Below are 26479 nucleotides of genomic sequence, written 5' to 3' on the forward strand. Positions count from 1 at the left end.
AGTTACACCTCCCTGTAGCAGGACTGTCTTTGATCTCCTGGCGGCCGTGCTAGGTAGTGGTCATCTTCCAGAGGTAGGATGGGCATCACCCATCACAGCAGCACGCGCCTTTTGGGAACGTTGCTAGTGGGGACATGAGTGAGAATCTTTTCTATTGAATCCTCGGCAAGTGGTCACCCAAATCCAGCTAGGAGACTTCATTACCTGCTGAGATGCCCCTCTACCTTGGAACCCTAGGAAGTCTTTCCTGCCTCTCCAAAGCTGCCCTATTTCTCTGATTTCTGTTTTCTGGGACTAAGAAGAGCGTGTCTAGCATTCGTTCTTTTCTGAAAACAAAATATTTTGTTAAAAACATAATATTGAAACAACCAACTAAACTTTGTTAGTATGTATTTATTTTTATTTTTTAATTTTTTTAAACCCTTACCTTCTGTCTTGGAGTCAATAGTGTGTATTGGCTCCAAGGCAGAAGAGTGGTAAGGGCTAGGCAATGGGGGTCAAGTGACTTGCCCAGGGTCACACAGCTGGGAAGTGTCTGAGGCAAGATTTGAACCTAGGACCTCCCCTCTCTAGGCCTGGCTCTCAATCCACTGAGCTATCCAGCTGCCCCCTAACATTAGTATGTATTTAGATTTCAAAGAACTCATTTCAATGCAGAAAGAGTCATATAACAAACTTGCCTTTCATTCTCTCCCTTGTTATTAAATGCTCATTTAAAAAAATCCTTACCTTCTATAGGAGAATCATTATTAAGAATTGGTAACAAAGCAGAAGAGAGGTAAGGACTAGGCAATTGGGGTCAAGTGACTTGCCCAGGGTCACACATCTGGGAAGTGTCTGAGGCCACATGTGAACCCAAGACCTCCTGTCTAGGTCTAAATCAGATGTGTCAAACATGGGCTTCTGCTTTGTCCTGTACTCCTAAACCCCCAAATTAAGATGAAATTTGGAGAGCAGTTAGGTGGCCCAATTGATAGAGCCAGGTCTGGAATTGGGAGGACCTGGGTTCAAATCTAGTTTCAGACACTTCCTAGCCGTGGGACCCTGGGAAAGTCATTTAACTCCCTTTACCTTGCCTTTGCAAAAAAAATGTAATTGGGAAATATTAAATAAAAATAATAAAACACAGATGATTTTAATATGTGGCTTTCTAAGTCAATATTTTCTCTTAGAGATTTTTATGTATAGGTTGGTGGCCCTCATTTCTATTTGAATTAGACAGCCCTGGTTGGAATCACCAAGGCAGCCAAGTGGTTGTCACATTGGATGAAGGCAGGAAGAACTGAATTAATTTCAGAAATTTATTAGCTCTGTGACCCCGGGCAAGTCAATGTTCTGCCTCAGTTTCTCATCTGTAAAAGGGAGGTAATAACTCCTCTACAAGGTCCCAATGAGCATAAAATTAGGTAAAATATGCAAAGTACTTTACACACTTTAAAATACTGTATAAATGCGAAAAATGAACAATAATCCCTTTCTCATCAAAGGGAATGGCTACCTCTACTGATTTTTTCAGGTATGCCTAATCCTTTTTCCTCTTCAGATACTTGAAGAAAGCTTTTCCTTCTCCAAGATGAACATTCACATTTTCTTCAACAAGTCCTTCTAAGGGGGCAGAAATCTGAGGTTCTTCATCACCCTAATTGCTATCTTCTGGACTTTCTCCAACTTATTAAATTTCAGCTTATTAGATTCAGCCCAACATTTCTCTCTCCATTGTTTAGCATTAACTAACCCCGAAATGGATGTTGACAAGAGCTTTAACTAGGGTAGGGCTAGTGGAACCCCGACCTCTCATTCCACACGCTAGCTCTTCCTCCCAGCTCTGAATCATCTCTGCATTGGATGAGCGTGCCCACTGCATCTTTATCTTAGTCAGTGATAAAAATAGGAAACTGCCCAGGGCCCAGCCGGGATCCCTGGAGTATTCCACTGGAGACCTTCCAGCACACAGATTTGGGTGGAACCATTTGAATATTCAAGTGGTTCTTGGATCCACCCTTTTGTGCTTTTGTCTAGCAGCCGGTACAGGGATCCCTCACCTATTGTGGGAGTTATGCTCCAGAAACCCCCCTCCCCCCAGTGATAGGTGGAAATCCATGAGGCATTATATTATGTAGATTTTAAGGCTTTATAAACCCTTCCCACTCTCCTATGAACCATTCCCACACTCTTATGAACAATGAGCCAATCCGTGCCCAGGACACAGAGCACAGCACTGTGGTTGGTCCACCTTTCATTCCATCAACCAATACAGCAACCCAGAATTAAATATATATTTTAAAAAACCCTCAATATGGCGAAGATGCGATAAGTGAACCGCAAAATAGTGAGAGAGGATTCTATCTCCTGATGACAGCCTGATGGGAGTCAGTGGGAGTCTCTTGGTGGCCTGCTAGGTTTCTGTGGTTTCCACGGAGGTATAACAGATATCAGTAATCTCAACATGAAATGTTCCCCCATATCCAAAGTCCTCTGATAAAAGCATGTAGTAGGGGGCATTGAGATCTAGGCTTGGAGACTGGAGGTCCTGGATTCAAATCTGTATTCAGACACTTCCCAGCTGTGTGACCCTGGGCAAGTCCCTAACCCCTATTGCCTGGCCCTTACTGCTCTTCTGCCATGGAATCAATAACCAGTATTGATTCTAAGATGGAAGGTGAGGGCTTTTTTAAAAGGAATATATAATTTGTTAACAAAAGAAAGTTATAATGCAGCAAACACATATATGGCTTAGTAAAATTTCACAAGTCACTAAAAACTATCAATCATAGCAAATGACTCCTAAGTAATGGAAACATAGTCTTACATGATTCAATAAGAAAAGAAAAGGAAAACAAGAAATATAAAGAAAGAATGAAAGGAAAGAAGGAAGGAAGGAAATAGCACTTTCAACAGTTATGATGAGGAAGAAATTTCACTTTACCTCCCTTTTTGGAAGGTGAGGGTTTAAATAAAAAAAGCTTGTAAAACAATGTCTGAATTCAGATGATAATATGCATTAGACCCACCATGTGTCTAAATCTGTGTGATCATGTGGACGAGCCTGAGATGTCCTCTATTTCTCAGGTGTGTCTCGAGCCCCCACTGGGTCCCACCACCTTGTGTATCAGCCATGGTTGCTCCGACAATAGCTTATCTGTAGTAGTTTCTCCGTCTGAGCCCTTTTGTATCCCTTTCTCTCTCTACTATTTCCACTGTCATCATCCTCCTTATAGGTTTTCCCACCTTTCCTTTATTTTCCTCTCCCCTATCCCCCACCCCCATTCATCCTCCACATGAATCTTCCTTATTTGTAAATCTGGCCAGTGTCACTCCTGCTTTAATAACAGATGCCTATTAACAGCCTACTTAGAAAAGTTGAAACTCCTTAACCTGGCATTCGGTGCCTTCCTCAGTGTAAAGCTGCCCTACCTTTTAGTGGCTTGGATGTCATCTTGGCCTGCCTTTTCTCTGAAGTTACTGTGAATATAGAGATCTTTTATGTGCATTTTTGGCCTTGTTGGCTCTCCTTTGAGAATGGGAGTTCCTTGAGGGCAGAGACTGAGACTATATTTTTGCCTTTCTCTATATCTGTATATAATAACTGCTTAATTGATGCTTACGACTGAGTGGACCCCAGGGTCTTGATTCAAATCCAGCCTTTAAGTCTAAGGCATTTTTCTGTACCACAGTCTTGGGGGACAAAATGGGTGAGTGGAGACTCCCTCTGGTTGCTCCGTGTCCATGTGAGAGGGTTCTGTGATGGGGTGGATGGAAATCTCCAGGTAATATGACTGAGAAGAAGGGGAAGGCAGGGGCAGACAGAAATCTCTGGGGCCTATGGTGTACAGGGAGGGCAAGGCAGAAATCTCTGGACGGTGTGATAGGAATGGGCAGAACTCTGCAGGGAATGTGAAAAAGAGGAAGGGGCAGTTCAGTTTTTCAGGGTAAAGCTCTGGGAGTATTTGGGAATTCTGGAGAATGACCAGAGATCAGCAGGGCCATTTCCCTAGCGACTCTGGCAGGGGGAAGCTGAGCCTGAGGGTGGGGGAAGCTTTCTGGGCTGGGCTCAATGAGCCTTTCGCTTCCTCCTTCCCTCCCTCCCCCATAGACTGCTTCCTCATCTGGGGCTGGAGCAGGTGGAGAGGCCTGAGCTGGGGCTCTGCCTCACTGCCCACAGGTAGCAGTGGGGGGCAAGGGAATCGCCCTCAGGGCTCAGAGGAAGGCCTGGGGAGGAAGTGGAGGGTAATTGTGGTGTGGAGTTCTAGGTGTAGGCAGGCTCTCAGGTTTTTGTGAGCTGTTGCCGCTTTGGGTTCTGATTGTGTGATCTGTGTGTAAATTGTGGGTGCTGAGGCCTGGGTGTTTGTTAGGGGGCAGTATGAGTATTGGTGCTTGGACCCTCGCTGTGCTGGGGTTGGGGGCATTGTTAGAATTCACGGTTGTGTGCTGGGTCTGTGGAGGAGGGGGGGGGATCTATGCCGGAGTTGTGTGTTTGTGTGTTAGTGTAGTCATTGGAGGTATGTGTGTGTGCTGCATTGTGGTTGTTCCTGGCGGGGGTCAGGGGTGTCTGTTGCTGCTGTCATAGAGCATGCTGGAGAGGGGTGTGTGATCCACCAGCAGGATGTATGTAGGTGTGGATTTGTGGCTTGTTACCCTTCCGTGTGGGTCTGCGGTGTGCGTGTTATGGGAGATTGAGCATTGGGGGTCCTGGAGTGTGTGTTTATGGGGTGCTATCTGGTATGTGGGCAGCTAGATGGCACAGTGGATGAAGTCCTGGGTCTGAAGTTGGGAAGACTAATTTTTCTGAGTTCAAATATGGCCTTAGACAGCTGCCTGACTCTGGGGCAAGTCACTTCACTCTGTTTGCCTCAGTTTCTTCATCTGTAAAATGAGCTGGAGAAAGACATGGCAAACTGCTCTAGTATCTCCGCCAAGAAAACCCCAAATGGGGTTAGGAAGTGTTGGGGGAAAAACGATTGAACAACGATGACAAAAAATATGGTAGGGGAAGGGCCTTGATATAGAGATGGCATTCTTATTGTATTTTTATCTTAGTCCTTGCCAAGCCTTGAACCCAGGGGCACCTGGCTCCAGAGACCTGAATCCATGACTTTGGGATTGTTTTGGGGGCTGGGGCTTATGATGTCAGGGTCTGGAAGACCCTGGGTACTGTGTTGCCTTGGGGCATCTGAGGTCAGAGGCAGTGAGTAGGGGTTAGAGCAGGCATTGTCTCTGGAATTAGAAGACCAGGGTTCAAATCCTACCTCTGCTGCTTTGTAACTGAGACCTTGGGCTTAGCTTCCCAGGGCCCCAGTGTCCTCATCTCCATAATGAAGGAGCTGGACCAGAAGGAAGACTTCTGAAATGCCTTTCATTTCTGAGTCTAGGATCCTGGGAACTCCAGCCCCCTTCCTTCTCTCTTCCTCCAGTGAGTCTCCAGCTAGTTTTCCCTCCCCTTCTAGCTCTCGGTCCCCACTGGTCTGGCTCCTTACTCTAGGATCCAAGTGCAGCAGGGACGCTCTGGGTGGGAGTGAACTGAGCCCTGAGGAAAATCTAGGGAGACGGCCTGGGATTTGAAGAAGTTCTAGACACTCCAAAGTTGTGACAGACCTGAGTCACACACAAAAAGCTCTATGCAAATGTGTTTCCTCAACATTTCCTGGGCTTAAAGGAGGGGGAAGGGCAAGGGTAAGACCATACTCTCCCCAACAGGATTTCTGGTGCTGATTGTCACAGGCAGGGGGGCTGTGTATATGTGGAAATGGGGGGCTGCGTGGATGTTATGGAGAGGGAGGGCAGTTGGGTGACAAAGTGGATAGAGTGCCGAACCTGGAGTTAGGAAGATCTGAGCTCAAATCTGACCTCAGACACTTACAAGGTGGGTAACCCTTGAGCATGGGTTCACCCTGTTCACCTGTAAAATGAGCTGGAGAAGGAAATGGCAAACCGCTCCAGTATCTTTGCCAAGAAAACTCCAAATAGGGTCATGAAGAGTTGGGCACGGTTGAAAAGACTAAATAGCAACAACAACAACAGTGGATGTTGGGGGCCTTTGATTTGGGGGCCTTTGATGCGTGGGCCAAGAAGGACCTCTTTTCAGTATTGGGTGGGGAGGATAGGGCTCAGTGAAGGGAATGGAGCTCAGGCAATCAGTTAACGAACACTGATTAAGCATTGGTCTTAGTATTTGCTAAGTGTTGAGAATACATGGAAAGGCAAAGATGTAGTCAATCTCTGCCCTCAGGGACCCCACATTCTAATGGGGGAGACTTTTAAAAATGTAAAAAAATCCGACATACCTAAAAGATTCATCAGTTAATTAATAAACATTAAATAAGTGCCTCTATGCCAGGTACTATCGATACATCAGTCAATCAACATTTATTAAGCAAGTAATATGTGCCAGACACTATGTGCTAAGTGCTGGGGATACAGAAGGAGGCCTTCAAGGAGCTTACAAGGAGACAGTGCAAGTAATAACATACCTACAAGATTTTACTGTGAAAATAGAAGGTAATCTTAGATCAAAAGGACATTTAACATCCGGGGAGCTGGAGAAGGCATCCTCAAGATGGGGAGAGTTGAATCTTAAAGGAAATCAGAGGAGCTAGGTGCTAGGAGTTTGAGGTAAGGAGGGGGAACTTTCCAGGTATGGGAAATAGCCAGTGCAAATGTGTGGAGGTAGGAGATGATGGAGAATAGTGTGGGAAATAGCAGTTTAGAGAGAGATTGCATCTTAGTCTCTCCTTTTACACTTTTCCATATAGATCATGGCACAATGGACTTGAACTCAGGAAAACCTGGGATTGAATTTTGGTACTCACTAGATATGTGACCATGGACCAGCTGTGTCCTCTGCCGTAAAATGGCAATAATTGTAGTCCCTACTTTTCCCCTCTTGTAGTGAGGATCCAAAGCTATTGTAGCACTTTCCAAGGGCTCTGGCACATTATATTCTGGTTTAAATGTCAGCTATTATAATGGTAGTGAGGTTTCCCCTGATGCCTTCCTTTTTTGATGATCACCAATTAACCTTGTCTCTAGCTTGTTTGTCCATAGTTTTCTCCATGTTGTCTCTTCCATTAGACTGAGCTCTGTGAAGGCAGGGACTGGCTTTTACCTTCCTTTGGGTCTGGTTCCTTAGCAAGCACAGTGCCTGGCACATCGTAGATGTTTAATAAATGCTCATCGTTTTGCCTTGGGATGATGAGGATCCTGAGATGTCTTTTTTTAATCCCTACTTTCTATTTTAGAATTGTTTCTGGATAGTAATAAGAAGATACTAAACTATAATAATAATAATAGATACTAAGATATAAGATGCTAAGATATACTAATGATACTAAGAGATACTAAGATATAATAATGAGCTACTACGATATAATTATAAGCAGATATTAAGTTATAATAGTAAGATACTAAGAGATACCAAGCTATAATAATAATAGATACTAAGATATAATTATAAGCAGATACTAAAATATAATAATAATAAGATACTAAGTTATAATAATAAGATACTAAGATATAATAATGATAAGAAACTAAGATATAAGGTACTAAGATAATAATATGCTAAGCTATAATAAGATACTAAGATATAATTATAAGATATTAAAATATAAGATACTAAGCTATAATAATAAAATGCTAAGATATAAATAAGATACTAAGATATAATAATATCAATTATTATAATAATTATAATTATAATAAGTATCAATTCTAAGGCAGAAGAGTGTTAAGGGGTGGGCAATGGGGATTAAGTGACTTGCCCAGGGTCACACAGCTAGTTAAGATCTGAGGCCAGATTTGAACTTAGGTTGAATATTCTAGCCATTCTCTCACTTAGATGCCTCTATAACATATAGTAAGTATTATTATTAATAATTAAATTAAGAACAAGTTTCTTATCACACTTGTAAGGTTTCCAAAGAGTATTTTTATCATAGCAACTCTGTGAGATGGGCAGTGGAGATAGGTACTATTGTACTCATTTTACTGATGGGGAAACTGAGTTCCAGAGAAGCAGAGAGACTTGGACAAGCTATTATATATATGTATATATATATACATATTAACTACAAATATATACATATTAACTATAAAATATATATATGTATGTATATATTTTGTAGTTAATATGTATATAGCCAATAAATTACAGTGCCAGGACCTGAACTGTTGTCTTCTGACCCCCTAAATTCAATATTTTTGCCACTGTATCATACGCTGCCTCTTTAAGATAGTTGATGACTGAAGAATAACTAGGAATTTTTTCCTGGGTCAAAAAAATCCAGCTGTAGGGAAGGTAGGGCAGAGCTCAGTTTAACCAGTGGGATGACTGGGCTTGGAAAAAATTGGTAGATTTATCCCAGAGGGAATGGCCCCAATATCCTTGTCATGGTTGGGAGGAAGATAGATCCTGGAAGGAGAAACCTAATGATGGGTCCTTGGGAATAGGGGCCAAGTGACTGGACAAGAGGGCAAGTTGTACTGTTCATTGCAGGCCTGAGGAAGACCTACAGTCTTAGAGAGAGAACACTGTAGGGAAGGAAGGACAGTTCTTGGATGTTGGCTTCCTGAGACAAAGCGTTGGGTGCTTTACTCCCATTGTGGCTCTGGTGGATGTATATTGTTTTGCACATGTTGTGTTTAGTGCTGGATCACTACCATTTCCTTGCCCCCAAGGTCTTAGCTCAGGATGAGCCCATATTCCATTCCTGCTGCCCTTGGCTTCTCTTTAAGGTCCACCCTGGCAGAGTGGCATTGGATTAGCTCTGACTAGATGCGCTCAAGTGTGAAGCCTCAGGGAGAGGGTAGGGTGGGCCTTTATTGCTCAGTATGCATCCAGACTGCTCTTGTCTGACCTACAACTAGCGGCCTGTGCTCAGGTTGGAACATCACAGTTTAAGTGGGAGGGCATCTAAGTGGTACAAGACCTCAAGTTTGTGTAATATGAAAAGAGAAGATTTGGTGAAGATCCAGATCTTGTTCTTCAACTGTTTGGAGGACTGCCACATGGGAAGGGGGTTACACTTGTTCTGCTTGTCCCCAGTAGGGATTGCCTAGGAAGAGTGGAGGTAATTAAAAAGTTGCCACCAGTGAAAGCCATCTTCAAGTGGAATGGGTAGCCTTGGAGGTATGGGTTTTTTCTTATGCTGAAAGTCTGCAAGGCCTGGCCAGATGACCATGTGTTTGGCCAGTTGTAGAAGGGATTCTTGGTCAGGTCCTGCCTCACTGCCCTCACTCAAAAGTCTTTCTTGGCCTCTGTCTTTGCAGTTCCCAACTCTGAGGCCATGGGGAGCCTCCTTGGGTAGTCCCTGCCCCAGGAAGTATCCAGTCATCCTCAGTAGCCTGGTAAGTGGTGGTGGGGAATGACGTTTGGGAATCTAGGGGGTGGTACTTGTGGGAAGTAGGAGGGAGAGGTTGTTTTCTGCACAGGTTTGGGGAAAAGGGGTTGGCAGAGGGAGGATGGGAGGATGGGAGGATGGGAGCTCCTGGGAGGAGGCTTTCCAGAAAGAGGGCTTTGATCTCTGTCTCTTTGTTTGATTGTCTGAGCCTGCCTTAAGCCTCCCTGTCTGACTCTTTGTGTATGTCTATAGACACACACACACACACACACACACACACACACACACACACACACACACACACACAGCTATCCCTTCCTCATTGCCGATTAGAGGCAAAACATCTCCACAAATCTGGAAAATCTGGGCAAAATGTTTTGGCTCTTCCTGTATACCAGAGAAGAAGTTGAATTTTTTCTTTTTCTTTTATAGGGTGTTCACAGTACCTTATTTTAAAATTTAGGTTAAATATTTGATCATAGACTATATTTGTTTCTAAACTTTTTCTGTGTTGTCTGCTGGCCTTCTTGTGTTGTCAGTGACTTCTGCAAAGCTTCCAAAGCATTCCCATTTAATTTCTTATGCTGACCTATAATACATCAAAACCACTAGGAGGAAAGTAAAAATGTAGAAGGGATACCTGTCCGTCCATCCATCCATCCATCCATCCATCCATCTATCTATCTATCTATCTATCTATCTATCTATCTATCTATCTATCTATCTATCGCTATTTTATAGATAGATATAAATATTATATGTAAAATAAAATCCTTACCTTTTATTTCAGAAGTGATACTAAGTATTGCTTGCAAAGCGGAAGAGTGGTAAGACCTAGGCAATAAGTGTGTAAGGCCAGATTTGAATCTGGGACTTCCTGTCTCCAGGCCAGGTTTTCTATTTACTGAGCCACCTAGCTACCCCCTGCTCTTTCTTTCCCTTATGTTTATCTTTCCTCAGATCTCTTTTCTACCTCTGTGTTGCCTTTGTGTCTGTCTCTGCCTTTGTTTTTGAAAAATAAAATTTTATTTTATGTAGCTACTTTCCCCACAGTATCCCCCTCTACTCAGAGAGCTGCCCCTTTAAAAAAAATGTTCATTTTTGTGAGTAATCTTCTAAAACCAAACTCCCAAAACGTAAACTCAAATAAGTGAAAAAATCATATGCTTTGATCTGCGTCTGATCCCAACAGCTCTTTCTCTGAGGTGGCCAGCATTCTTTGTCCTAAAGCCTTCAGTCTTGTCCTGGATCATTGTGTTGAATGAGAGTAGCTAAGTCTATCACAGTTGATCATTCCACCATATTGTGGTTACTATGTACAATGTTTTTTTGGTTCTGCTTATTTCACTCTGTATCAGTTCATGAAAGTCCTTCCAGAGAGCTGTCCATTATAATAAAAAATTTGTTAAAAGGGGAAGAATAAGAAAAGATCAGTAATTCTAAATAATATTTTTCAAAAAGTTCCATGGTCTCCAACTTCTGTGAAGAAGCAAGTGGGGTCATTATAATTTCTCTGTTTCTCTTTTTGGATGTCTCTTTGTCCCTTTTTTTCTGTTTCTGCTCTCTGTCAGATTATTCGGTGTCATGGGGCTCCCTTTGCCATGTAGTAAGGGGTACACGGCATTGTTCTTGGCTCTGTCCCTCACTCCCACTTCCAAAGACCCTTCTGCCCTCTAACCTGGTTCTGGCTTCTCTTTGTATGGATGTGTCTGGTTCTAGGTGTTGATGGCGATGAGCTGAGATTCCAGTTGATCTGCTAGTGCCCCTGCTGCCCTCCTGGTCATGGCGGAGGAGGTAGGGGCTATGTTGCCTGTGGCTGAATGGCTACGGGCATTGCATCTGGAACAGTATGCTGGGCACTTTGAACAATATGGGCTAGTGTGGGCAGCTGATTGCCGGGGCCTGAGTGATGGACAACTTCTCAACATGGGTGTCACGATGCCTGGACATCGCCGACGAATCTTATCTGGCCTCCAACGAGCCTATGCCACTGCCTCTGAGGAGCTTCGTGGGCCTCCCCCTGCTCCTGCCCCTCGGGGGCCTCCTCGCCCTGTACCTGCCAAACGCTATGTCTTTCGTTCTGCCCCAGCCCCTACTTTAGCCCCAGCCCCAGTCCCAACTCCAGACCCTTCCCTAGACCTATCCCTGGTCCCAGCCCCAAGCCTAGCTCCAGGCCCAGTCCTAGCCCCAACTCTAGCCCCAGCTCCAGCTCTAGCCTCAGTCTCAGTCCCATACTTAACCCCAGCACCAGTCCAAGTTCCAGCCCCAGTACAACCCCCTGTCTTAGTTCCCTCTTCAGCTTTTGCCCCACCTATCCCTCCCCGAAGAAGCTGCCGACCTCCTACCCCCTTTGGTCTTCTGGATCCTGGCCCATCCAGGGACCCAATGCTGCCCCCACTGCCTGCCAAACGGCACCATGTGGAGGCCAGAGCACCCTGCATTCCACCTCGATCTGGCCCGCCCAAGCCTCTGGTGAGGTAAGAGATGAGATGGGGGTATTGGGAGTGGGGGGATGGCCATGGAAAATGTCTGACCTCGGGGCTGTCCGAGGGCAGACATGGCCCACAGCCTTATTGAGTTTTTAGACTGACAAAGCCATGGCTTAGGGTTTTGGGGACTCGGATCAATTCTAGGTAGGAATTGTTTCTTAAAGAAAGCAATACCTGAATTTGGACTATGAAAACCAAACAGGATTTCAGTAGGTAAAAATGGGGGTGGGAGAATACTTCTGGTAGAGAGGAAGTGGGGACCAAAACTTTGAGATGGGGAATTCTGGGTAGACACAGAACCCAGTCCAGCTGGAGATGAGGGTCCAATTGGGGGAGTAGGGAGAGTTGCAGCTAAAGAGATAAGTGGGGGCAGCCTTGATTCTAAACTATGTTTAGTTTTTTTTTAAGGTACTTTAAATGAGTCTCATTACCTTTTTATTTTTAAACCCTTACCTTCCATCATAGAATTAATACTGTGTATTGGTTCTAAGGCAGAAGAGCAGGTAAGGGCTAGGCAATAGGGGTTAAGTGACTTGCCCAGGGTCACACAGCTGGGAAGTATCTGATGTCACATTAGAGCCTAGGACTTCCTATTTTGGGGTCTGGCTCTCAATCCACTGAGCCATCCAGCTATCCTCAATAATGTAAATTTTTATATTTGGCTTTAAAAAATGAACCCTATCAACCATAGGTGGGGAAAGAATGTCTAGATAGCAATTGGCCTAGTTCTAGGAGTTTTAAGTCAGCAGTATGATATGGTGGTCAAGAAAGTAGAAGTGATGCCAGGTTTTATTAAGAGAAGCATCAGATCCAGGATTAGGAAGTGGAGCTGGTGCTGTTGTCCTCTGCCCTATTCTGACTATCCCTACAGTACTGAAAGAGAAAGGCAGCCAGGATTGTGAAGGGTCTTGAGACCCTGACTCATGAGAATTTGTTGAAAGAACTGGAGCAACTAGGTGGCTCAGTGGAGACTGAGAGTCAGGTCCAGAAAGGACATGTCCTGGGTTCAAATTTGGCCTCAGACACTTCCTAGCTGTGTGAGCCTGGGCAAGTCACTTAACAACACACTGACTGCTCTTCTGCCTTAGAACCAATACTCAGTATTGACTCCAAGACAGAAGGTAAGGGTTTAAAAAAAAAAAGAGGAAGAATCAGACTTGTTCTGCTTGACCCTAGAAGTAGGGGAGAGAACTAGGAATAACGGGTACAGGAAAATACAGAAAGGCAAAGGCCTTGGTATAGCAACAAAGTTCCTAACATTCAGAGAGATTCAAAGGCGAATGGGCTCCCTTGGGAGGTTTTGAGGTTTTCAGGAAAGCCGGGATGGCCACTTGATAAGGGTGGAAGAGATTCTTATGCAGGTATCAGTTAGACTAGAGGGTCCCTCTTCTGATTCATAGGTCATTCACTGATGTCTGAAGTACCCATTGGCATGTAGAATGAGCACAACAACACTATGACTGATTTGTTAAAATCTGGTGGAACTGCACCCTTGGTTTGATGGGGGCAGGCCCAATGTTTTCCCGTATATTAATATTTCCTCTTACAGTCTTTTGTGGGTAGTGGTGAGCCATAGCAGGCTCAAAGAAGGGGATGGATGTGGTCATAAGTGGGTTATGAAAGACGCTCATGGCCCCTGTGTACAAGAGGCTGGAGGACGAGAAAGTACTGTGCATCTTTCGGGGGTAGAAAGGATAGTTTTGGGAGGGGCCATGGGATCAGCCAGCTGGGGATGGAGAGAAGGGAATAAACGTTTGCTTCACTCTCTTTTTCTCTGACTGTCTTTGTGGCTTTCTGTTTTTCTTTATTTCTCTATTTTTCTCATCTCTTAATCTCTCCCTTTTGAGCTGTTTCTCTCTTCCCCTCTATTTTTTCATTCTCTCTTTTTCTCATTTTGTATGTCCCTCTTTTCATTCTTCCCTGCGTCTCTTCTCTTTTTGTCTGTCTCTCTCTCCATTTCTCACTGTCTGTCTGTCTCTCCCTCTCCCTCTCTCTCCCCCTCTCCTTCTGCCCCCCCCTTCCCCTTCTCTCTCTTTCTCTCTCTCTCTCTCTCTCTCTCTCTCTCTCTCTCTCTCTCTCTCTCCCTCTCTCTCATGCTCTGGCTCTGCCTTCCTTTGCTTTCTTTGTGTCTGGAGGGCAGAGACTGCTAGTGGAGAGGCGGTGAGGGGATTTCTGCCTTGGGGAATGAGGCCCGTGAGGCTGGAAAGGAGGAGAAGGCTACAGAGAGTGGGCAGGGAAGGCAAGAACAAGGCTAGCATGGGGACTGACTGAACACTGGGCAAAGTGGCTCTTGTTGGGGCCTGGGCCAAGATCACTGCTAAGCTTAGGTAGAGGGAATGTTGGGAGCCCAGACTTGGAGTCTGGAGGACAGTAGGTTCCCTTGGCCCTGGATTTCTCCTAGATTCAGCTTGATACCACCGACCTCCAGTTATATAGCTCATATGTATCTGCATAATTCTTTGCTCATTGTCTCTCTCCTTAGGATGCTAGCTCTTGGGGGACTCAGACAACCTTTTTGCCTTTTTGTATACTGGGAGAGCAGGGACCCAGGCTTCTGGAGTCCTCTCTGACAGGAGGGATCCAGTCTTGTCTTTTATTCTGTGCTTCCCTCTAGTGGCACATCTTTGGTCTAACACTTCCCTAGCCAATTGCAAGATTCCATTAAGCCTGCTTTCCTCAATTGCTCACCCTAGGGGCCACCATGGGCAGGGAGACCCAGCTGGACTTTGGGGTACTTTCCAACCTGGCCCAAGAGACAAGGCTCACCTCAGGGAACAAACAAACTGGAAGAACCAGAGAAACCAGAGAACCAAACTAGACTGGACAAGAGCCCTTAGAAAGGGATGATTTCTATGGTCTGGTTCTGGGAAGGCTGCCTGGAGGAGGCAGGGCTTGAGCTGGACTCTGAGGATACTATGGAGAAGATGAGGGAGCAAGGACATATTTTCAGACAGGGAGATGGTCTCCAGGTGTTTTGATTTGGGTTGGAGGGAAGGTTGAAATAGGAGACAGGGTCTTTCCAGAGCTACTGCATTATCTCTTCCAAATCTACTGGGAATGATGGGCAGGAATGACAGATAGCAGGAGGGATGGAGGCTAGATCTTATAACCTCAGAGGAATGGCTGGCTGTTTCTCTCCATTTCTTTTTTCTATTTTTGTCTCTTCCTCCTTTTCTTCTCTCCTTATTTTCCCTGAGCCCTTTCAGAATCTTTATACTCCTCTCTCCTCACTCTCTCTCCTCCCCACTCTCTCGTTTTCTTTTGTCTTCTAGTCTTTCTGTTTTTTTCTCTCCTTTCTCCCCCCTCCCTCCCTCCTTCCCTTCCCCACACTCTCAACTCTTCCCTTCTGTTTTACTATGAATTAATTATTTTTAAAAAACCCCTTAGCTTCCATCTCAGAATCACTAAATTCTATGGTTCTGAGGCAGAAGAGTGGTAAGGGCTAGGCAATGGGGGTTAAGTGACTTGCCCAGGGTCATACAGCTGAGAAGTGTCTGAGGCCAAATTTGAACTTAGGACCTCCCCGAATCTCTATGTCTGACTCTCAATCCACTGAGCCACCCAGCGGCTCCTTTCCCTTCTGTTTTAGTTGCAAGGTAGAAAAGTGAAAAGGGCTAGGCAATGGGGGTTAAGTGACTTGCCCAGGGCCACACAGCTAGGAAATAGCTGAGGTCAGCTTTGAAAACAGGTCCTCTTGACTGTAGGCCCGGTACTCTATGCACTGTGCCACTTAGCTGCCCCTTGCAGGAAGTCAGGGAAACTTGGAATGAATGGAGAAGGAGGAGAGCTTTTCAGCTATAGGAGTCAGCCGGTGCACAGGAAGAGTTGCGGAGAGGCAGTGTTCTGTGAGGAGAACAGCAAGAAAGCCAGCATCACTAGATCATTGAGTTCATGGAGGAGAGTTGGGTGAAAGAAGACTAGGAATGTAGAAGAGGTGCATTAAGTGCTTTAAAGCAAACTTCTTCAGTGTATTAAGGCAAAAAAGGATTAAGTGACTTGACTAGGGTCACCTAGGTAGGAAGTATCTGAGGCCAGATTTGAACTCAGGAAGATGAGTCCTCCCAACTCTAGGCCCAGTGCTCTATCCACTGAGCTACCTAGCTGTTTCCTCAGCAGTGATTGAGTGACTTGCCCATGGTCACACACAGCTAGTAGTCTAAACTCAAATTTGAACTCGGGTCTTGCTGACTCCAGGCCCAGTGCTCTGCCTGCCACTTAGCTGCCTCCAAGGAAAACAGAGACTTCCCTTTCCCCTCTTGAACAGCTCTGCTTTATAGGATGGTTTTTCCTCACATCGAGCCTTAAGTTTGCTGCTCAGCAATTTCTACCCATTGCTTCTATTTCTGCTTTCTAAAACCAAGTAAGGCAGATGCCTTCAGGGACATGACGGACCTCCAGACTTTTGAATCAGCCACCCGTCTCCCCCAGCCCTAAGGCCTCTCTTCTCTAGACTAAACATTCCCAATTTTTCAAACCAAACCAGTCTTCCTATATATATTCCAAAGTTGCCACCCTGTCCAGGTCACCCTCCTCTCGGACACGCTCCAGCCTGTCAATGGTCTTCTGAAGGGCTCCACCCAGAATAGAATACAATACTGCCTCTGTAGTCTGACCCCAGCAATCCTGGCCCTGCCCCTTATCAGCTGGGTGATCTTGGCCAGCTCACTTCCCTTTTGGGGGGCCTCCATTTCCTCATCTGTAAAACGAGGAGATTGAGTCGAAGATTCCCTTCCCAGCGGTAAATCCTTTGCTATCCTATGGGATGGAGCATAGCTCAATGAAGGCCATTTGTGGTCAATTCTGTTAAACAGATGTGAAAGGAAGATGGCGCCATGATGGTGTAAACAGAAATTCCCAGACCCCATTGGGAAAGTGACGTTCACTTGTTGGCAAGGACATTGACAAGCTGTTGTGTGCCCAAAGGGGCCAGTGGAGGTAGGAAGGAGATTGGAGACCATGCCATTTAAAGGCACTGGGGATATGTATTTTGTTCATTTACTTTTTAAAACCATTGCTTTCTGTCTTAGAATCAATTCCCTCCCCCCCCCCCCCCCCAATTGTGGCTGGGGGAATCCATAAAATGGATTTTTGCTAATTAAAAAAAAATTAAAATTATATTAATTAATATACAACATATTTATATAATATATAATTAATGTAATATAATAAATGACTAAAATTAATAAATTAAAAAACCCTTACTTTCCATCTTAGAATTGCTCCCAAGTATTGGTTCCAAGGCAGAAGAGCCATAAGGCTAGGCAATTGGGATTAAGTGACTTGCCTACAGTCACAAAGCTAGCAGACCACATTTGAACCCCAAACCTTCTATCTCCAGGCCTGAATCTCTGTCTCCTGAACCATCAAACTGCCCCTGGGTGTCTGGCTTGAACATAAGACTTAGATGGAGACTTGAACTGTCTTTGACATTTTTGAAAATCCCTCACAGGGAAGGGGGGTTAGACTTGCTCAGTTTGGCCCCATAGGGCAGAACTAGAGGCAGAGAAAAAACCCTGCTAACCATTAGGCGTGTCTCAGATTGGAGCAGGCTGCAGCTAGAGGATCCTTGTTGAGATGGTGCTTGTTAGGGGAGTGAAAGGTGGGCCCATCACTTCCTCCTCCACATTCTGCTTCTCCCAGTTCATCCAAGGATGGAATTGCCTCTTTCAGCCGCCAAGGTCCACTTGGTTAGCTTGTCCGCTTAATTCGTCCCACTGATCCCCCCATCTCCGCCTGCATCTTTTTGTACAAACTGTTGCTGACCCCGTTCCTCCCGTCTATTCTGGTGAAAGACTGTTGGCTCTGCAATCAGAGGCCTGGCCTCTTAGGGTTCCTGCCCCTGTGCCTGGGGGACCTTCACCTTCCAGGGTCTCCGTTTCCTCATCTGTAAAATGGGGAGGGGGTGACCTCTAGGGTTCCTTCCAGTTCTACACATCAATGACCTCATGAAATACACCAGAGTTGATTTTGGAGTCCAAGAGCAGGCATTTTATGTTTATCCACTTATATTTTATCTTGTCATGAAGGTTTGCCAAATACTTTGCAAATAAGCCATTTGATTCTGACATCAAATCTCCGAGGTAGGTGCTATTATGGTCCTCATTTTACAGCTGAGGAAACTAGGCAGATGGAGATGAAATGACTTGCTCAGGGTCATGTGGCTAGTAAGTGCATGAGGCTGGATTTGACTCAGATTTTCCTGACTTCAAGCCCAGACCTCTCTCCACAGTGCATCCTAGTGGCCGATCATTCTAACCTGTCAAGAAGATCTTTCTGGATACTCATTCTGTCATGCAGTGTGTTAGCTGCCCTTTATAGTTTTGTGTCATCTGCAAATGGAATCCAAGGCCTTCCTTCAAATCACAGATAAAAATGTTAAACTACGTAGGACAAAGTGCAGATCCCTGCGGCATTCCACTGGAGACCTCCTTCATCTGTAAAGCAAGAGAGTTGGACTTGGTGGCCTCCGTGGTCCATTTCAGTTCTAATGGTCCCATCCTAGGATCTCAGCTTGGCCATTCAGAGTCATGCATCCACCTGCCTACATTATCATGTTTAAAAGAAGAGAATACTAACAATGAGGATAAAAGTCTGCAAAGCCCTTGATATACTTTGTCTCATTTGATCCTCAACGATAAGCCTGTGAGGTATGTGCTAATTGTTCCTGTTTTACAGAACAACAAATGGAGTCTCATAGAGGTTCATTGACTTGCCTAGGATTACACAACCAATAGGGATTTCAGACACGATTTGATCTCAGGCCTTCCCTCCTCCATTTAACCACAGGGTTGTAGAGGAATGGTGGAACTTTAGAAATAATAATGTCGGAAGGGGATACAGGTTTGGGGGTTGTTTAATGGCTTCAACTTTGGACATGTTGAATTGGAGGTGCTATTTGGATTTCCTTGTGGAGCTGGTGTAGACCTCAGAAAAGAGCCTTTTGAGAGCCCTTAGCATCATCTTGGACTTGAAGCAGCCAGGTGGCACAGTAGATAGAATTCTGAGCCTGGAGTCAGGAAGACTTGAGTTCAAATCTGTCCTCAGATGACACTTACTAGCTCTTTTAACCTGGGCAAGTCATGTCACCTTTATCTCCCTCAGTTTCCTCAACTGTAAAGTGGGGATGACAATAGCATGTATCTATTCCACCTGTTGCAAAGATCAAATGAGACCTTATTTATAATGTGCGTAGCCTATTGCCTGGCACATACTAAGTGCTTTAATAAGTACACTCTTCCTCCCTTGCTCCTCCCTCCCTTGCTCCTTCCTCCTTCCCTCCTTCCCTCCTTCCCTCCTTCCCTCCCTCCCTCCCTCCCTCCCTCCCTCCCTCCCTCCCTCCCTCCCTCCCTCCCTCCCTTCCATCCTTCCTTCCTTCCTTCCTTCCTTCCTTCCTTCCTTCCTTCCTTCCTTCCTTCCTTCCTTCCTTCCTTCCTTCCTTCCTTCCTTCCTTCCTTCCTTCCTTCCTTCCTTCCTTCCTTCCTTCCTTCCTTCCTTCCTTCCTTCCTTCCTTCCTTCCTTCCTTCCTTCCTTCCTTCCTTCCTTCCTTCCTTCCCTCCCTCCCTCCCTCCCTCCCTCCCTCCCTCCCTCCCTCCCTCCCTCCCTCCCCTCCCTCCCTCCCCTCCCTCCCTCTCTTCTCAGTAGCAAGGGCCATCTAGTACCAGAGGGGGTTGCATCAGTAAGATTCTGCCTCTGCTCCCAGATTTCTTCCTGCAGAGGGCTGGTGGCCATTTGTGGGTTGGGGGGTGGGTGGAGGAGAGATTATAGCTGGGATCGATGAGATGCCCTTTGAAGTTCCTGCCAATTCTGTGACTTCATTGGCTGTGAGGTCACTCCTAAGGCAGTTCTGAAAATCTGTGATTGTGTGTCTGTGTTTGCCCACTCTCTGTGTAGGGGGAGGTGTGGAGAAGGGGAGGGTCGCTCTCCATCTGGGTTTCACTGTTTGCCCATCTGTGCTGGCATATGTGTCCATCTGTGTGTTTGCTGTGACAATAGGTGCTGAAGTAAACTTGGGGTAACACCTTGGGGCAGTAGCCTCAGATATCCCCCGGCTCTGAGCTCAGCCTGGAGGTGCCTGCAGATCGGGGACCCTCTGTGTGTGTGTGTGTGTGTGTGTGTGTGTGTGTGTGTCCAGGTTTATAGAATCACTCTCTACTCACACAGAATGACTGAGCTAGGCAGGACCTTAGAGACCATCTAGCTCAAACCCCTCATTTTTACAAAGGAGGAACCTGAGGCCCAGACATGAAAGGTCTAGCCCAAGATTTCAGGGCATGTCCCGGGAGAGCTAGACTTAAAACCCAGGATGCTTTTCCCATTGGATGGAGGGTCTCCTTGCATGTCAGAAAGCTCCTCCTCTTCTCTTGGGGCTGCCTTTGGCTCAGCCAGTCCCTGGCCTCTGTCTGGTTCTGGGAGGAAGGCAGAGGTGACCTGGGGAAGTGGGATGGTGTGATAGGGTAGGGAGCTCTTGGGGTTGGGGAGCTTGGGGAATTGTGTTCTGGTTCTGGTTAGTTGCTTCCTTCCTCTGGACTTTGTTTCCCTCTCCGTATAGAGAGGGAGTTAGTTTAGATGCTCTTAAATTCTAAATGATCTCCCAGTCCCTCTGGAAAGCCTTGTCCTTCCCTGGCCAATCAGAGGTTATCAGGTAGATGGTCACTTGTTGCTAGGGCCGTTCTGGGGCAGATTTTGGGTCTCTTGGAGGGGGAGTCCCTCTAAATGCCACAGGACTGAGCTGGGGGAGGGAGGGACATCCCCAGCCTCTCTTCTCCTATCTTGAGCCAGCTTTGGCAATAAAGGGTGACACATGATTGGGGATGGAGGTGAGGGAATGAAAGATTTTGGAGGGCATGCAGTCTGGGGAGGCTGGGAGGAAGTGTCTGCCCCAGGGGATTCTGGGTGGCTTTTTTCATTTTCTCTTTGTGGGATCATGTTTTCAGGAAGTATCAAGCGGTGGAGGGGGAGAGGCGGGGAGCAGGAAGCAGGCGGAGCATTGGACTGGGCATAGAGACAGACACAAACACAAGGCACCTATACCCACAGAGAAAACAGATGGACATTCACAGTTACGTTACCTGAAACCTCAGCCTTGAGCACTCACTGATATAAACACACACAGAACGGCCCCATAGACACACACAGACAGACACCACACCACAAACACACACCAACATATGCAGACATCACAAATTCTGGTAGACACAGCTGGCCAGAGAAAAAAAGAGGAGGACGAAGAGGATACGACTTGAGGGTGAGCGGGAGTGGTGTCAGCTGGTCAGCCCCCCTGCCGGAGTGATCAGGGGAGTCTGGGATGGGGCTGGCTTCAGAGGATCAGTGTGGGTCTTGTTCCTGAGTCCCCCTCTCTCTCACTGCCTCTCATTTCTCCTACATTTTCTTCCTCTCCTCTAGTCAATTCTTTCTTCATTTCCAAATTTTCCTGTCTTTTTTTTTTTCTCTTCTCTCCATGTTTCCTATGCTCTCACTTTTTCATTGTCTTCCTCATTGTTACTTTCTCTTTTCTTTAGGTCTCTTTTGACTTCTAGTCTCTGGCCTTCTCATTGAGTTGATTTCTTTTTCCTTTTTTCTTCTGCTTCTCCATCTCTCTCTCTCCCTCTCTTTTCTTCCTCCCTCTTCTCTCTTTTTCCCTCTGCCCTTCTTTCTTCCATTTGCTCTTCCTTCTCCCCCCCTTCTCTTTCTCCCTCTTATCATTTCCTCTCTCTTTTCCTCTCTCAATTTCCTTCTCCCCCCTGTCTCTCTAGGTCTTTCTTGCTATACAATTCTATATCTGGTAGTGTTTCTCCTTCTCTTCCTGTCCTTTGGGAAATGCTGGTTTCAACATGGAGGCAGCTAGTATAGGAAGGGATGAAGTATTTCTTCTTTCCCACCCCACCTCTGACCCCCAAGTTGTAGTTCCTGAGCTCTTGAGGAACTGCCCCCTATGATCACTTGGATATCTCACCACCTGAACCTCAGGGGCTCTGTGTGGTTTTATCAGGGCAGCCTGGGTCTGAGGATGAGGTTCCATGTGGCTGGCACCTTCCCCATAACCTTTTTCAGGGGCTGGTAACTAGGACAACTTTGGGGAAGCATGGCTTGATTGTTGTTCCTTTAGGCAGGGACTGATTTTGAAACAGATTAATTCAGTGTTTTGGGTACTAGACCACTTGGGGTAGAAAACAACCACAGGAGAGTTACATGTGCTGGGGCCAGAGGTGGTCCTGATGGGGCCTGAGACTAAAGGTTGTCCCCACTTGTGATACAGACTTAGACCTGGAAGAAGGTCATCTGGAACTGGTCAGGAAGCCTTTCTCAAATAGCCTGCCAAGTGCCTGTCCAGGCTCTGCTTGAAGACCTCCAGAAATCTCTCCTGGAGTGATCCTGAGGCACCCCCCCACCCCCCCTTCTCTTACTTTGTGATGGTTCTGGTTGTTGTCAGTGAGGAAAAGTGTTGCTGTAGATTGATTGATGAAAATGCTTGGGGAAAGGGGTTCAGACTCCTAAGGGGCTTTCCAACGGAGATTGGTCCCTAGGGGCTAGCTGGACAAGAAAGGCTTTTGGAAGATGGAGAGGCTGAGCTGTATCTTGAGGGATGTGGAGAGATGTTTGGAGAGCTTTCCACATAGGACATTTGTTGTTGGAATGAGCTCAGCTTATGTGGGGAGAGAGTGGGGAGATGCCTGGTCTGGCTGAGGTAGGAGATGAAGGAATATGTAGCTGAGAGCTAGGAGAGATGAGGATGGAGAAGAGAGACTGAAGAAAGACTCCTGGGAACACAGCGAGGAGTTTGGACTCCCTGGGGGTCATAGGGAGCCATTGCAGGTTCTTGAGCTTAGGAAATGACAAGTTGCAGGAAGATAACCTTGACTCCAAGTACAGAAAGGTCAGTGAGGAGGTGACTGCCTCTCTTTCAGAGAAGAAAGCTGAGATGGAGGAGGGAAAGGAGGAGACTTGAACTCTCTTTGCTTCTGTTTTTTTGCTCCTCTTTTTCTTTGCATCTTTGAGTGTCTCTATCTTCATCTCTTTGTATCCTTCTGCCTCTCTTTACTCTGTATGTGGCAGAGGAGAGATAGGATGAGGCCAATCAAATGGTGTGGGCAGGAGGGGCTGGAGATATCAGGGATGGAGATCGTCAGGGAAACACAGGGAGGAAGACTTTGCCTCTCACAGCAGGAGGGAAGGAGATTGCACAGCAACTGATATTTCCATGGGGTGGCCAAGTTTGCCAAGTGCTTTACACACACTGTGTGCCTGATGTGGAGCAGGAGCTTCACAAATGCTTATCTAAAGGAATTAACCTTCATTTGAGGCCCAAAGCAACCCTTTGTGGTAGGCAAGCATTTTTATTATCCTCATTCCCATTTTCCAGAGTAGGATGAAGTGACTTGCCCGTGATCCCCCAGTAATTAAAGTGGGGAGCGGCGATTTGGATCCTGGTTTCCCTGACCCAAGGTCAGTGTTCTGGCCCTGGGGCCTCCCTGGGATCTTGAATTAAGGCCGCTAGAGAACCCCAGCTGGGAGCCTCGCCTGGGGAGAAACCTGATGACCTCTTGAGTCTTGTGATGCTGGGGAAGGGCTGGGGCTGGTTCAGACCCAGCTCAGAGGAAACAGGCTAGAACTCAGACAGAGAGACGAGGGAGGAGGAAGAACAGGATTGAGGAAGTAGGGACCCTGGGTCAGGGGATCAAGGAGACCCGGGGGTCAGACATTGAGGGCTCTTCTCCTCGGTGGCTCTTTGTCCCGGCAGATGGAGTGCTGGGCCTGGAGGGAGGGATGCCTGGGTTCGGATCCTGCTTTGGACACCAGCGGTGTGACCTGGACTCATGTCCCCTCCTCTGTAAAGTGGAAGCCATGATATCTTCCCAGGGATTTGTTGTGAGCATCAACTGAGAGTAAAGTGCTTTGTCAACCCTAAAGCATTCTAAAAATGTTATCTGCTTTTATCTGCGCTTCCAGCTAAAACCAGCAGGGCCCTGCGGGTCAGGGCTCGTCTGCCCACGAGTCCGAACGTAGTTGGGAGTTCTAGATGGATGCAGAGATGACGAAGGCATCTTTGAGCGGCAGCCCACGAATCACTGACTTCCCCAGGCCCCAGGCGGAGGGCATGGGCGTCCCTCTTGCTAGGCCAGTGGCTTCTCGTGGAGACCACGCCAGCGGGCTAGGATAGCGCCCCCTCCCCAGGCTGATCTCAGCCTCCAGTTGCACCGTGCTCCGGGGGTGTCCTGGGCGCTCAGAGGTCTCTCGTTACAGACCTGGAGGGAGATGGTGTCGGGTAAAGATACCTGTCAGGCACCGGCTACCTGGAAGTTCCTCCGCTTGGCAAAGACATGACAAAACGGAGGGGGCAGTGGGGTGGCCCGGCAGATAGAGTGTGGGGCCTGGAGGCAGACTGTGTGACCCTGGACAAGTCACTTAACCTTGTTTGCCTCTGTTTCTCATCTGTAAAATGAGCTGGAGAAGGAAACGGCCAACCGCTCCAGTGTCTTTGCCAAGAAAACCCCAAACGGGGCAAGGGAGAGTAGGGCAGGACAGAAAAGTGGCTGAATGATAGCAACAGCAGCAGCATAAACGCTGCCCTCAGGAAGCAGCTCATAGTCTAACAGGTCTGTACATAATAGTGTTCTATGTGATGAACGTAGAGGAGAAAACAAGACAAAATGGCCCAGGGAAATTGGAGGGGGAAGAGACCCATTGGGAAGTTTTCCTGGCTTAGGTGGGTCCCGAGCTGAGCCCCAGAGGAAGAAAGTCTTCAGCAGGCAGAGATGAGGAAAGAGGGCATTCCAGACCTCAGGGACAGCTGGGATAATCCCCTGGACATGGTAGAGGGCCCTTTGTCCAGTCTTGTGCGATATGAGGCTGCAAAGGGAAGTTAGAGTCAGACTGGGGGGCCTTGAATGCTAGACTTTGATTTTGAATTTTACCATGTAGGCAATAATGATTCTGAAGCAGGGGAAAGACATCAGCAGACTTGGGCTTGGGATTACTTGGCTGCTGTGTAAAAGGGAGGTTAAAGGGAGACTAGTGATAAAAAGGAAAAGTTCCCTGAAGGAGATGGTTCTTGAGCTGAATTTTGAAGGAAATGAGATTCTTGAGGTGAAGAGGAAGAACATTCCAGGCATCGAGGACATCCCATACAAAGGCATGGAGGTGGGAGATGGAGTATTATATCATATTGGACTCTCCTGTAGAGTGTGGCCAAAAGCAATGAACAGCGAGACTGGAAAGGAATAGAAGTGTGTCCTGTAAGAGCAGGGGCTGGATGTTCTGGAGAAGTCTAAAAAGTGGAAAGTGAGCAAAGGCCGTTAGATTTGTTGATGAAGAAGGCACTGGTGACTTTGGAAAGAATAATTTCTGGTGAGTGTGGGCAGAGTTCAGTGCTGGAGAGATGCTGATTGCAGATGAGCCCTGGCCCCAGCCCTTAGGGAGCTCAAGATCTTGGGTGGGGAGAAAACACTGACATAGGTAGCTGCCAGACACTTTTCAGTAATTGAACTACAGAGGTTCAAACAATTGCAATGTCACTCCTGAGGGGGCCCTTTTGAGTGAATACTGAAATGATGGATAGGATTCTGTCAAGTAAGGCATTCCTAGTGTAGGGCACAGCGTGAGCAAATGTTTAGAGGCTGGATAGCAGTTGGGTTCATGGGGCAAGAGTCTAGTCTGGCCAATGTATAAATAAAGGTTGTAGAAAGGAACAACAGATGTTGCAATGATGAGCTTGTAGAGGGAAGTGAATGCCAGCTGGAGGTATTTGAACTTGACTCAGTAGTCAGTCAGCTAGATGTGGGGGGGGGAGAGGGGGGACAGCTAGGTGGTACAGTGGAAGGGAGTCAAGAAGACTCATCTTGCTAAGTTCACATCTGGCCTCAGACAATTGCTAGCTGTGTGATCCTGGGCAAGTCACTTCATCCTGTTTGCCTCATTTGGAAAATGAACTGGAGAAGGAAATGGCAAACCATCTTTGTCAAGAAAATCCGCAACATGGTCACAGAGTGAGACAAGACTGAAAAAACAAACAACAGTAATGGTCAGTAGGGAGCAACTGAAGGTTTTTGAAGGGAAGAGCGATGTTGTCGTGCCTATATGTTAGGGAGATCATTTTGATATTGTGTGAAAGATGATTTGAAGTGGAGAGAGAAGAAGACCTAGTAGAAAGCTATGAGAATCTCCAGGATTTGGGAAGGTCTCTTCCCCAGGGGATCCTGTGGTCTGGGCTGTTCCATAAGTTCTTTTTCTTTTCTTTTAATTGAAAACTTTTATTTAATTAATTAATTTAGAATATTTTCCCATGGTTACATGATTCATGTTCTTCCCCACTCCCCTCCCATAGCCAACGAGCAATTCCACTGGGTTTTACGTGTCATTGATCAAGACCTATTTCCATATTACTGATATTTACACTAGAGTCGACATCCCCAATCATATCCCCATCGAGACCAGACCCGTGTGTATTCCATAAGTACTGAGTAAGTCAAGAAAGGCCAGCCTAGTCTCGTTTCTGACAATGACCAGAGAGCTCGCTCCCCCCTCCCCTGTCTTTCAGAGTGAGAAAAACAAGAGCTCCAACAAAACTGTTGTCTTCGTTTCATAGATGAGGAAACTGAGGCTCAGGTTGTTCCTTGCTTATACTCATAAAACCAATAAGTGTTGGAATCGAGATTTGAA

The 26479-nt window shown here is 46.4% G+C and overlaps 1 protein-coding gene across 2 annotated transcripts in view; it reads left to right on the top strand.

Moving 5' to 3' along the window:
• Positions 1-26479, top strand: part of ARAP1 (ArfGAP with RhoGAP domain, ankyrin repeat and PH domain 1) — a 109963-nt gene that overhangs the window by 26626 nt on the left and 56858 nt on the right. For both annotated transcript variants that reach the window (XR_008911445.1, XM_056795021.1), the window contains exons 2-3: positions 9265-9342; positions 11055-11812. Coding sequence is in view for 1 of the 2 variants with exons in the window: in XM_056795021.1 (XP_056650999.1) it covers positions 11118-11812 (695 nt within the window). In the remaining variant the exon portion in view is untranslated. The remainder of the gene's footprint in view (positions 1-9264; positions 9343-11054; positions 11813-26479) is intronic.

The sequence above is a fragment of the Monodelphis domestica genome, chromosome 4 (genome assembly GCF_027887165.1).
Source record: "Monodelphis domestica isolate mMonDom1 chromosome 4, mMonDom1.pri, whole genome shotgun sequence".
Taxonomy (NCBI): Eukaryota; Metazoa; Chordata; class Mammalia; order Didelphimorphia; family Didelphidae; genus Monodelphis; species Monodelphis domestica.